General features: G+C 47.8%; 1 protein-coding gene and 1 pseudogene across 1 annotated transcript in view; both read left to right on the top strand.

Annotated features, from left to right (window-relative positions):
• Nucleotides 1-6,383, top strand: part of gpr156 (G protein-coupled receptor 156) — a 16,925-nt gene extending 10,542 nt beyond the window's left edge. Inside the window, exons 8-9 of the mRNA XM_061234158.1 lie at nt 1,227-1,382; nt 2,729-6,383. Of these exons, the coding sequence (XP_061090142.1) occupies nt 1,227-1,382; nt 2,729-3,979 (1,407 nt within the window). The 3' untranslated portion in view covers nt 3,980-6,383. The remainder of the gene's footprint in view (nt 1-1,226; nt 1,383-2,728) is intronic.
• Nucleotides 6,384-10,855: 4,472 nt separating this feature from the next.
• Nucleotides 10,856-12,500, top strand: part of LOC133124174 (glycogen synthase kinase-3 beta-like) — a 21,307-nt pseudogene continuing 19,662 nt past the window's right edge.

Raw genomic sequence — 12,500 nt, 5'->3', positions numbered from 1 at the left:
TGGGGGGTCAAAGATGTCTTTGAAATAGAAAGACTATTTGTGATCTCATGTAGGGCAACAAAATATATTTTACTGAAATCCACCAACAGTGTACTGTATCTTGAAGGACTGGTTCCTTTGGTTAACCTTTTTGAGTAAGCTATTCATCTCAAGACAATGTTGACAGAATGTAGCATTTACAGTCCAAAAATGTCTGGCTTACCAAATATTTTTGTCTTACAATGGGACTTGAAATCTTTTTTTTTCCACTCAAGCCTGTTTTAACTTGAGAAGTGAAATCGTCCTACCCCATTGGAAAATTTTGAAATGAGTCAAACTGTCTGTCTGACTTTTTTTTTGTTTCTTGCACTTACTTGCACTTATGATGACTATTATTTTTGGTCATAACTGCTGTGTATGCGTGCTTTGCTATTTATGGATTTGATGCCTTTCACTTGTTGAGGAACTTACACACTTTTTATCCGAAGCGTCTGCTAAATGACTAAAATGTAAAGTCAAATTTAAATGTTTTCGGCAGTGTGGTCTGGAAAGTCAGAATGAAGGATTGTCCCAACACCAGCTACTGTAAATACTGTGTATGCCTCGCCTTGCATCCTGACCCAGAAATCGAACGAGGTCCGCCGTCTTTAGGGACATTCCAACCCGTCCAATGTTCCTTCGAGGAACTAGAAGCAGAAGTTAAGGGCTTTCCAATCTTTCCTTTGAGCTAGAAAACATCAGCGCATCCATTGCGGAAGTATTTTTAACACTGTCCCGGCTCCCTGCTGGAGTCGGAGTCGGAGTAATCGTAGGGGTCCCTCGGGCCGGGGGGGGACCCCCGAGCGCCCTCCATTTTGGGGCGCTTCGGGTGGGACCTCGCGAACGGCGGGACAGTACTCCGGCGAGTTGGGCGGCGGTGGTCCCATCTTGAGCCCCTTCTCAGTGGGACGTCCTCCCCCAGACTCTCGCCCTCCCTCTCCTGCTCCTCCTCGTCAACTGTTCCTGTGTCCGCGGGATGAAGGGGCGTCTCCGTAGGGACAGTTTCGGGGGCCCCGCCACAAGATGCCACGCTCCCCCGTATCGGGCGCTCTGCCCGCACTTATTTTGATGTGATAGGTCAAGTACTACACCAATGAGCACACAATTCCTGAAATTTGACCTCACATAACGTAAATATGACCGACAAGGGTGTGTTCTTATTTGATTGTATTTATTTATTTTCCTGCTTTTTTTCCCGGTATGGTCAGCTGACCCAGTGGAAGCGATTCGAGGATGAGCTGAACCCCCACCCCAGCCAGATGGCCAAGTACTTCAGCACCCCCAGCAGGAGCCTGAGGTCCATGTACAGCGAGGATGAGGTCTACTGCAGAGAGAACAACGCCATGAAGAGGCTCCTCACAGAGGTCAGGCCAGAGAGAGAGGGGGAGGAGAGAGGGGGAGAGACTCCTCACAGAGGTCAGGCCAGAGAGAGAGGGGGAGGAGAGAGGGAGGGGGAGGAGAGAGGGGGAGAGACAGGGGGGAGGGAGAGGCTCCTCACAGAGGCAAGGCCAGAGAGAGAGGGGGAGGAGAGAGGGGGAGAGACAGGGGGGAGGGAGAGGCTCCTCACAGAGGTCAGGCCAGAGAGAGAGGGGGAGGAGAGAGGGGAGAGGGAGAGGCTCCTCACAGAGGTCAGGCCAGAGAGAGAGGGGGAGGAGAGAGGGGGAGAGACAGGGGGGAGGGAGAGGCTCCTCACAGAGGTCAGGCCAGAGAGAGAGGGGGAGGAGACAGGGAGAGAGAGTCAGGGGGGAGGGAGAGGTTCCTCATAGAGGCAAATCCAGAGAGAGAGAGAGAGAGAGAGAGAGAGGGAAGGGGAGGAGAGAAAGGGAGGGAGATAAGGAGAGAGGGAGGGGGAGAGAGAGAGGGAGAGAGAGAGAGAGAGAGAGAGAGAGAGAGGCTCCTCACAGAGGTAAGGATGATGACTAAGGCTTTCCTGTTTGAGTAAACTGTTCTGGTCTACAATTGTTCCAGTGTGCTCAATCACCATGGCTTTTGCTGTGACCAGTGTAACTGTGACCACCAAACACAGTCTAACTGTGACCAGTCTAACTGCGACCACCAAACACAGTCTGACTGAAATAGATTAGCCCTGGGGGCAGTTTGGCTGGATGCAGTAAAAAGTTCTTCCAGTACTCTGTTCTTTGAACTGATTTGAAGTGCCACATTGCAAAAACCCAAAAACTAAGCCAATCCCAACTATATTGTAGTCCTATATTTGATGACTTATCTTATTTCTTATAACTTGTTTTGCTAAATAAGACAAAATATTGCCAAGGAGGTGACAAAGTTGACATTTCAACATTTGCCAATAGGGGTAAGAAAATTTCAAGCAGACACGAACTTCAAACAAGCTACAATATTTTCTCCTTAAGAGAAAAAGACTTACTAGAAGACTAAAACAGTGCAGTGTAGACAGTGAAGACTTGCAGTGCGAGATCTGAGCCACCCAGGCCTTCATTATATCACAGTTATTTAGCTGATGCTTTTATCTAAAGTGACTTCCAGTTGATAAGACTAAGCTGTGACCAATCCCCCCTGGATGTGGGTTAAGGGCATTGCTCAAGGGCCCAACAGCTGCACTGATCTTATTGTGGCTGCACCAGGGCTTGAACCACCAACCTTCTAGGTCCTAGTCAAGCACTGCAGGCACTAGGCTATAGGCTGCAGATGGACTTGAGCCTCCGGATAGTTTTGTTTCTTTCTTTCTCTGTAGAAGAACGCGTTGATTGACAGCCTGCAGGAGCAGGTGAACAACGCCAAGGAGAAGCTTCTGAGGCTGATGGTGGTCAGCGGACCCCCGGGGCCGGACCGGGATCGAGAGATGGACTCCTCCAACACCAACCTCCACTCCTCCTCCACACAGGTCACTGAGCTTCCGCCCGAGACCTCGGGCCCACTGCTGGACGACCTTCCTCCTGCTTCTCCTCCTCCTCTTCCTCCCACGAGGACCGAGGAGGTCCCGCACAGTGCAGAGAGGGGACGAGAGTTTGCATCGGAAGGCCTGGGGTGTGACACTGAAGCGACGCAGGCACAACTGAGGACGACTACGGGTCCTTCTGGGTCCTCTGGAGGTGTGGATACCACGGTAACAGATCCACCAGAGGCGGCCGCTCCTTCGGGCGATGACGTGGTCTCAGGCCGCGCCCCTCGGTCTCCGCCCCCTCTCGGTGCGGATCGACCCGGGAGCGCTGGGGCACTGGGGGAGCGGACCCTCGCGGTTCTGGCGGGAGGTAAACCCGGCTTCGTCAGCAGCGAGCAGCTCCAGGAGGTCCTCCAGGAGCTCTGTGTCGATGCCTCGCTGAGGTCGCCCACCCAGGGGAAGAGGGCCCACGATGAGCACCGCCCGGGGTCGTCTGGGTCACCGGTCGACTACCTCTACCCCAGTATCTCCCCCTACGTCATGAGGAAACGGAGGCCGCCGTTTCGTAACTCCAGAGCCGGGCCGCCGCCGTACTGCTACCCAGGGTCAGAGCGCCCGATACGGGGGAGCGTGGCATCTTGTGGCGGGGCCCCCGAAACCGTCCCTACGGAGACGCCCCTTCATCCCGCGGACACAGGAACAGTTGACGAGGAGGAGCAGGAGAGGGAGGGCGAGAGTCTGGGGGAGGACGTCCCACTGAGAAGGGGCTCAAGATGGGACCACCGCCGCCCAACTCGCCGGAGTACTGTCCCGCCGTTCGCGAGGTCCCACCCGAAGCGCCCCAGAATGGAGGGCGCTCGGGGGTCCCCCCCCGGCCCGAGGGACCCCTACGATTACTCCGACTCCGACTCCAGCAGCTCGGAGGACAGCTACTGCTTCTACCACCGGCCGTACTGCAGCGTCTGCCTCCAGGGCCCGTACGGGTCCGTGGACAGCACCGGCACCGAGTCCTCCGACAGCGAGCCGGGCCGCCTGCCGGGCCGCGGGCGCCGGACCCACCCCGTGGTCAACTTCAACGACGACCTCAAGCCCACCTTCGTCTGAGCCCTGGTGCCAACCGGCCGTGCCGGGCGGAGTACGGTCCATAGGTCCAGCTTCGTTTTCGAGAACATTTGGGGAACATTACGATTTTGGTTCCCCTGTCGTTGGTGAGATGATGTTAAGACGAGAGCTGATCTCCAGGCGGGCTGAGAAGCATATTTATTGTTCCGAACCAGTTCTGTCAAAAGACGCAGAAAACATTCCATTGACGTGGCGGAGGAATTTCCTATTGACATCCCCTGATGGTTATGGTTTTGTCAGGAAGTATACATTTGAAGAACATTTTAAAATGCCTCCCTAAGTATAGTGTGAAAGTTCAGGTTCATTGCACATTGCTAGCTTTCCCCCAAAAAAATCCCATGTAAATTCCCAATTCAAAGTCTCTTTGAACAGGAATAGCAAAACTTTTTTTGGTCCAAAAACTTTTCTGCAATCTTCCATTTTTCCTTAAAAGTACCATTCAACAGACATTCAGGAACCAGAATGAATTTATGTGTTGGTTTGCCCTAACATTTACCCTAACTTTCCAGGACTGCTCTGGGAACTAAAAATAGTTCAGCTCCAGAGTTCCAGAGCTGCCTGTGACCTCACAGTGATTGCCCTTTAACCTCACTGTCTGGGCCAATGAAATAGCAGGCTGTTTGTTTCCTCACCCTCACGAACCCATTAAGTGTCTGATATTTCTTGGGAGAGCCTTGAGCATTTTATATCGTATAAGGAGCTTTTCAGAACATGTCTGAGATCTTCGCTACCAGTTTGGTTTCCTGCTGGACAGAGAGTGTGGGGCTTTCATAGTGATGCACCATCGTTCTTTTCCAGACACACACACGTAGTAAATCGGTTTGTATATAATCTATTATTTATTATTATTATTATTATTATTATTATTATTGTATCATGCTGCGTTGTCCTCCACTCAAGGTATTTTTGGAAATTATTTTCATGTCTTACCAACAAAAGCCCAAAAGGTTACCAGCATGCACTGTAACGTTAAAGGAGTACCCGCTGGCTATCCTATACACTAATTCACTAATACACTAAAAGTAAATTAAATCCTTGAGTTCATTTTAGTATTTTAAATGGTCAAACCTCATATGAATAAATGCCACACAAGGACCCTGCCACATTCAAATCCTCGACTCGCGTAGAGACATTAGATGTATTACAGTATAGGTATACAAATTTAAAAAATTTAAAAAACAACGCCACTGTAAAGTGACTTAGTAGGGTGGAGAAGACCAATCAGGTGAGTTGATGGATGTGAAATCATTCCAGTGTCAGTCAGTGACAAGACGTCGTCATACAGGAAGAATCAGTGTCGTACTCCTCAATCCATCAGGCAAATGGCAAACTTTGATCAGTTTAATACAGGGGCTGACTCTTGACGCCTATCCTCCCAAGATCCACCAATTAATTTGGGCCCCCTGTGAAGACATGACAAGAGTAGGGGGTTCCCCGGGGTGCTGGCTAAATTCCCAATCTGGCTCTCTCAACCTGCCACCTAATCCTCCCCTCATTTAAGTGGCGAAAAAATCATTCTCCCCCTCTCTGTCTGTTAACACGCCCTGAACTGTGATCCCGTCTGTCTGTTAACACGCCCTGATCTGTGATCCCGTCTGTCTGTTAACACGCCCCTGATCTGTGATCCCGTCTCTGTCTGTTAACACGCCCCTGATCTGTGATCCCGTCCGTCTGTTAACACGCCCCTGATCTGTGATCCTGTCTCTGTCTGTTAACACGCCCCTGATCTGTGATCCTGTCTCTGTCTGTTAACACGCCCCTGATCTGTGATCCTGTCTCTGTCTGTTAACACGCCCTGATCTGTGATCCCGTCTCTGTCTCCTAACACGCCCCTGATCTGTGATCCTGTCTCTGTCTGTTAACACTCGCTGCTTTTTCACTGAATGAAGTGGAAAGTACAGGACAGTCTGTCTGCTCTCCTTTAAAAAAAAAAAAAACACTAAGCAACCACTTTGTGTTCTGTGGACAGAGGCATTGTTGTCTTGAAAGACAAACCTCTCAATTCATGAGGACGAGAGACTCAGTTGATGCCATTAAGTAATTATTGACATCGGCACTGTAAGGAAAATGCCCCCCACAGAATTACAGAACCATTAGAACCCTTCACTTTTGGAACACCATTACAGAACCAGCAGAACCCTTCACTTTTGGAACACCATTACAGAACCAGCAGAACCGTTCCGCTGCTTTCTTCACTACATGTACAAAACAAAAAAAATTTATTTTGTCTTTTAAATCTCATTTGACTATAAAAGTCAGATAGGGATACTCTTTTTTAAATGTAATTTATTTCACAGCTTGCCTTTAATTTATTACCTCTACTTTAATTAGATTTTATATCTTCATTAATAACTGGATGACATATGGATGAAATATTATAAATGAGAAAGTGTGTGCTTTTAATTTATCTGAAAGTGTTTTTACATTTCGTAAATAAAATGTGTTTTTTGATGAGTTGAAAGCTGCAGTGTTTTTCTTATGGAAAATATTGATGGACAGTGTGTGTGTGCTTGTGCGTGTGAGTGTGTGTGTGTGTGTGTGAGAGTATGTGTGTGTGTGAGCGTGAGTGTGTGTGTGTGGTCACGCATTTGTGTGTGTGTGTGTGTGTGTGTGTGTGGTCATGCGTTTGTGTGTGTGTGTGTGTGTGAGTGTGTGGTCACGCATTTGTGTGTGCATACAAGTTTGTGGTGTGCATGCAAGGCTGCCAAATAACATTTGTAATGATACACAATATGTGAAGAAAGCTTCACAGTGCTGCACAATCAAATAGCCCACTCCAGGCCAGCCAAGGCCTGTCCGTCTCTGTGGTGAATTGTCCACAATCCTGAGGGGAAAGATAGAGAAAACGCCCGCCGGTGTCGTCCTATAATGGAACCTTTTGAATAAATATCCCTTTTTTTTTTCTTTGGCTTTGAAAAAGAAGGGCTTGACTTGATAACCAAACACAAAGATCTGGATGCGTACTTGATTATGCATGAACTCGGGGTGCAGAAAGGTAAGGGTGAATGGGGTTCACTGAACGAGAGAGAGCTATTTTACACCAAGTTGTTTTGGTTTTTTATTTTGTTATTTGAAGGAGAGAGGGAAAGAGAGCGAGGGAGGGAGAGAGAGAGCGAAGGAGTTAACGAGAGCGAGGGAGGGAGAGCGGAGGACAGGGTGTGTGTGTTTTTAGCCCAAGGAAATCTGTTGGCGGGGAAACTGCAAATTCCATTATTTCAGCCCAAATGCCTCCATTATGAACGCTGTATTTCTGTCCACTATAATAAGAGCTGGCCATAGAGAGGCTGTGGACCTCTGAATGGACGGACAGAGAAATCGACGGAATGGACAGAGAAGGGCATAAAGGACATGTCCTCAGTCCCCCACACATGTAGCCATGTGTGTAATGCAGCTGAGATCTGCAGAGACAACTAGTGCCAGCTTTCATCGAAAGGAAGACATTACCGACCTCATTAATCATAATGCCAATCTGTCACTAAATGAATCATATATGATAACTGTTTGTGTGCTTTATGTTTGTCTGTGTATTCTGGTGTGTGCGTACGTTTGTGTGTGTATCCAGTGTGTGCGTATGTTTGTGCGTATGAGTGTGTATTCCGATGTGTGCGTATGTTTGTGTGTGTATCCCGGTGTGTGCGTATGTTTGTGTGTGTATCCCGGTGTGTGCGTATGTTTGTGTGTGTATCCCGGTGTGTGCGTATGTTTGTGTGTGTATCCCGGTGTGTGTATGTTTGTGCGTACGTGTGTGTATTCCAATGTGTGCGTTCGTTTGTGTGTGTATCCTGGTGTGTGCGTATGTTTGTGTGTGTATTCTGGTGTGTGCGTATGTTTGTGTGTGTATTCCGGTGTGTGCGTATGTTTGTCCGTGCGGCTGTGTATTCCGATGTGTGCGTACGTTTGTGTGGGTATTCCAGTGTGTGTGTATGTTTGTGCGTATGAGTGTGTATTCCGATGTGTGCGTGTGTTTGTGTGTGTATCCCGGTGTGTGTATGTTTGTGCGTACGTGTGTGTATTCCAATGTGTGCGTTCGTTTGTGTGTGTATCCTGGTGTGTGCGTATGTTTGTGTGTGTATTCTGGTGTGTGCGTATGTTTGTGTGTGTATTCCGGTGTGTGCGTATGTTTGAGTGGGTATTCCAGTGTGTGCGTACGTTTGAGTGGGTATTCCAGTGTGTGTATGTTTGTGCGTATGAGTGTGTATTCCGATGTGTGCGTATGTTTGTGTGTGTATCCCGGTGTGTGCGTATGTTTGTGTGTGTATCCCGGTGTGTGTATGTTTGTGCGTACGTGTGTGTATTCCAATGTGTGCGTTCGTTTGTGTGTGTATCCTGGTGTGTGCGTATATTTGTGTGTGTATTCTGGTGTGTGCGTATGTTTGTGTGTGTATTCCGGTGTGTGCGTATGTTTGTCCGTGCGGCTGTGTATTCCGATGTGTGCGTACGTTTGTGTGGGTATTCCAGTGTGTGTGTATGTTTGTGCGTATGAGTGTGTATTCCGATGTGTGCGTATGTTTGTGTGTGTATCCCGGTGTGTGTATGTTTGTGCGTACGTGTGTGTATTCCAATGTGTGCGTTCGTTTGTGTGTGTATCCTGGTGTGTGCGTATGTTTGTGTGTGTATTCTGGTGTGTGCGTATGTTTGTGTGTGTATTCCGGTGTGTGCGTATGTTTGTGCGTGCGGCTGTGTATTCCGATGTGTGCGTACGTTTGTGTGGGTATTCCAGTGTGTGTGTATGTTTGTGCGTATGAGTGTGTATTCCGATGTGTGCGTATGTTTGTGTGTGTATTCCGGTGTGTGTGTATGTTTGTGTGTGTATTCTGGTGTTTGTGTATGTTTGTGTGTGTATTCCGGTGTGTGTGTATATTTGTGTGTGTATTCCGGTGTGTGTGTATGTTTGTGCGTATGTTTGTGTGTATAATTATTTTGGATATGTTCACCGGAATCATCATTACATACAGTAACACGTCTCATCTTATATGTTACATATATGTTTAGCTCCACGCCATTTCCATTCTTGAAGAAGGAACATCCTTTCAATGCTATCGGTCCAGTCATGTCTTTGAGCTTTAGAGAGCAAAAACATGCACATTTAATATCAGCTTATCAAAATGCATTTCAATACCAGAGCTGCTGACAAATAGGGCAGGGGGGCAAAATGCAGCACGGAAAACAATTTCCTGTCCATATATTACTGACAGAAGCTTCACATATTTAACATTTTGCTGAATACTGACCAGCCACATTCAATAAAGATCTGTGTGTGTGTGCAGCAAAAGTCTGTGTATGAGAATCCCCGATTCAGACATGCAAATTGTCCGTCATGTCAAATTCTTTCCCCAACAGTTTGAGGAGGAATAATATCAAATTCCTCCAGGACTCAAGATGGAGGAAATTTGCATGAAACCACTGTAGGAAATATAAACACCCTATCGGCTGCAGACTGAACCTGAAGAGTGTTGTGCAATACTGCACTGGTGGGGGGGGGGGCTGGTGGTGTTTTGGGGGTGGTGAAGGATGGTGGTGTTTGGGGGGTGGGGGGGGGGCTGGGGGCTGGGTCCCTCCTTTTTCGCAGGGACAAGTTAAATTAATGTTATGACAATTGCGCAGTTGGTTTGGAAGAACATTTTTTTAATTGTAAGAAAATGCTTTGGGGGGTGGGCTGGGGAGGGTGGGGGGGTGCTCTGTAGATGGCACTGTAGCTGGGGGGCGCAGCAAGGGCGGAACCATTTCAGGATTTTGAGGCAAATTCTGCTCTTAATTATATAAATTGCTCAATCATACTGCGTCTTGGTCATTTGTATCAGCAGCAGCTACGGTCACAGACTGCAGGTGTGTCCTGAAGATCTTATGAACCCAGTACAGCATTGAACCAGTGCAGTCTATAGAGCCGTCAGAAAACTGAAATGAAAGTAACTGCTTGGAACAAAAACTAGCATGCGGAACGGCCCTCCAGGACCGGAGTTGTGCACCCCTGCACTATAGCCAGACTGGCCCCCACCGGGCCCCCACCCCCATGTGAACTGCAGTAGCCCTGTGCAGTCAGCAGACTCAGCAGAGTGTTTTACCTCCAGGACGGCACCGGTGGCGATGGTGAGGAGTTGAGGATGCCGTGGTTACCTGCGTGGGGGGGGGGGGGGGGGTTGGTTTCAGTCTGCTGCAAGAAGTCCTGCACAAACAGGTGCAATACACCGAATCAGTATTCCACCAGACCTGTCGAAACAGTGAATACAGGCACATTATAAATATGACGGCATCAATTGTTTCAGCGTCTATCGGCGTCACAAGACATCCTTTCCTGCTACTGACTTGTCAGAAACAGATCGGGTTAGGGATCGGAGTAGGACGCCGTATGTAATGAAACTGAAAGTCACAGGCATGGACTGACGACAGTGGCGAACGATGTCACGTATTCCTTCCTTATCGGCCCTTTCACGACCCATGAGCGCACGTGTGTGAGTCAATTGGCCGCACTTGGGCGCACCCCGTCATTGGATAGATTACAGGAACTGACTAGCAACAGCGCCGCCTGACCACTGGCGCGCCATCAGCGCACGGCTAGAACATGATTGGCTCACGCCCGGCGTCCTCCTCAGCGCGATTTGTCAGCATGCAGTCAGTCCATTGGTTCTCTTATATCTTATATCCGCCTGCACTGCAAATATTCCTTGAAGTCGTTTTTTAGTGACGCCAGGGGAGCAGCATTCGGCAGTTTTCAGAAAGTGTAAGCGTGAACTCGCCATCCCATTGGACCACAGTCTCCGCCTATCACCAAGGGATTAAATTCGGATTGGCTGACACAACCCCCTCACGTCCACTTGCGCGTCCACAGTTTCCTATTCACGTTGCAGTAATGACGTAGAAGGCTGCGTGCTCTCCTGCAGCAACAGGACATTGCCCGTAGTTTGCGTAAATGACGTCTTATGGGTCGGAGTGACAAAGAGAGCGAGCAAGAGGCAGACGGAGAAGGAATAGAAAAGAAATTCAGAATTTGTGGAGTGTGTTAGAATTGTTTCCCCACAGAAAGAGGCACAAACGGTGGTTGTACGGCTGATCGTCCGCTTGCAAGGAGTTCTGCCTCTTACTTCCGCGTTTATGGGGACGGACATGCTATGACTTTTGTGTAATTTTTTTGATTTTACATCGGGAAATTTAGATTTTTTTTTTTTCTTCATTTTAAATTGTTGGTCGGGTTGAGTAAGGGAGCCGCCATGGCTGAAGCTGTCGGATCACTGAGTCTCCACCTCAGTATATGAATATTTATTATACTGTGTTTTAATAATAGCCAGAATTGAAACATTAGCCGACCTTCATTGGACTTTTTTTCCCTTTTTTTTTTAACTAAATATCACTTATTTCACTGATGCCGTTTTAGGATTTAAACACAACGAATAAGTTGTTTTTAAAATAACGCAAACTCGCAAAGGACATTTTTAATGAGAGAATTTCGTGTTAAAGACGTATTTCTGATGTAGGCCTTGTGAGACGGATACAAGAGGAAGAAGACTACAGAATCCGGGAAAGGATGGTTTGAGAGAAGCCAGTATCGGTGGGCAGGAGTACTTCGCTTGCTATTGAGAAAACGATTTGGGAAGGAACGGGCGGACAGAGGAGTTTCTTGTCTCTTTTCATGCATTAATACTGTAACAATTGTTCCTTCGATCGTACTGTTGGACCGAAAGACAAACGACTAACACCGCGAAGCATACCATTTTGGCGAGAGACTGAGAACAGGAAAGGCTTTGGAATTGGAATATGTCAGGTCGGCCTAGAACCACCTCCTTTGCAGAAAGCTGCAAACCAGTGCCGCAACCGTCCTCGTTTGGTAGCATGAAAGTCAGCAGTAAGTATGATTTAAGATAATTTTACCATGTTGCTCAAAGTAAGCTCAACCTTGAACCTTATCTGTTGGTGTTTCCGAACGTTTTTTGGCAATCTGAATTTCCTTTCTATACGATTTCCCCATTCAAAGTCTCATCTATTTCAGGTGTAAAATGCTATTTTGTAAGTACAGCGAACGTTTGCTAACTCGCTAGCAAGCTAGTACAGTACTGTATGACATGACTTGAAGATCTTCAGATGGCTAGCTCGCTCGCTGAAGTCATGTTAAATCGCCTAACGTTACTAGCTAGGCCATCTCAATGTGATCACTAGTCTAGCTCATATTAGAGAAGTTCGTTCGTTAGCTAGCTAGATGGCTTCCTAATCAGTGCCGCGCCGTATCCATGAAAACTGATGCACGGCTAACAGTAGATAGCCTAGCTAGCTATCTTTCTGGAAATTGTAGTATGACACGGATGGTTAGCTAGCGTACTACTGTATGCATCTCGGTGAGCTATACTGCGAAGTACAGTGACTCTAACGTTACTGTACTAGCGAGTTAAAAGGCATGCATTTGTGACTTGCTAATATTAGCTTTTTAAGTTGTCCCGTGTCATTTTGCAAAGCTAGCTATCCCAGGAAGGCACGGGCAGCAGCTGAGCGGTAGCTAGAGCAGGCGTTGTCAAGA

This window comes from Conger conger, chromosome 3 (genome assembly GCF_963514075.1).
Source record: "Conger conger chromosome 3, fConCon1.1, whole genome shotgun sequence".
NCBI lineage: Eukaryota > Metazoa > Chordata > Actinopteri > Anguilliformes > Congridae > Conger > Conger conger.
This window is presented reverse-complemented; position numbering and strand designations above follow the sequence as displayed.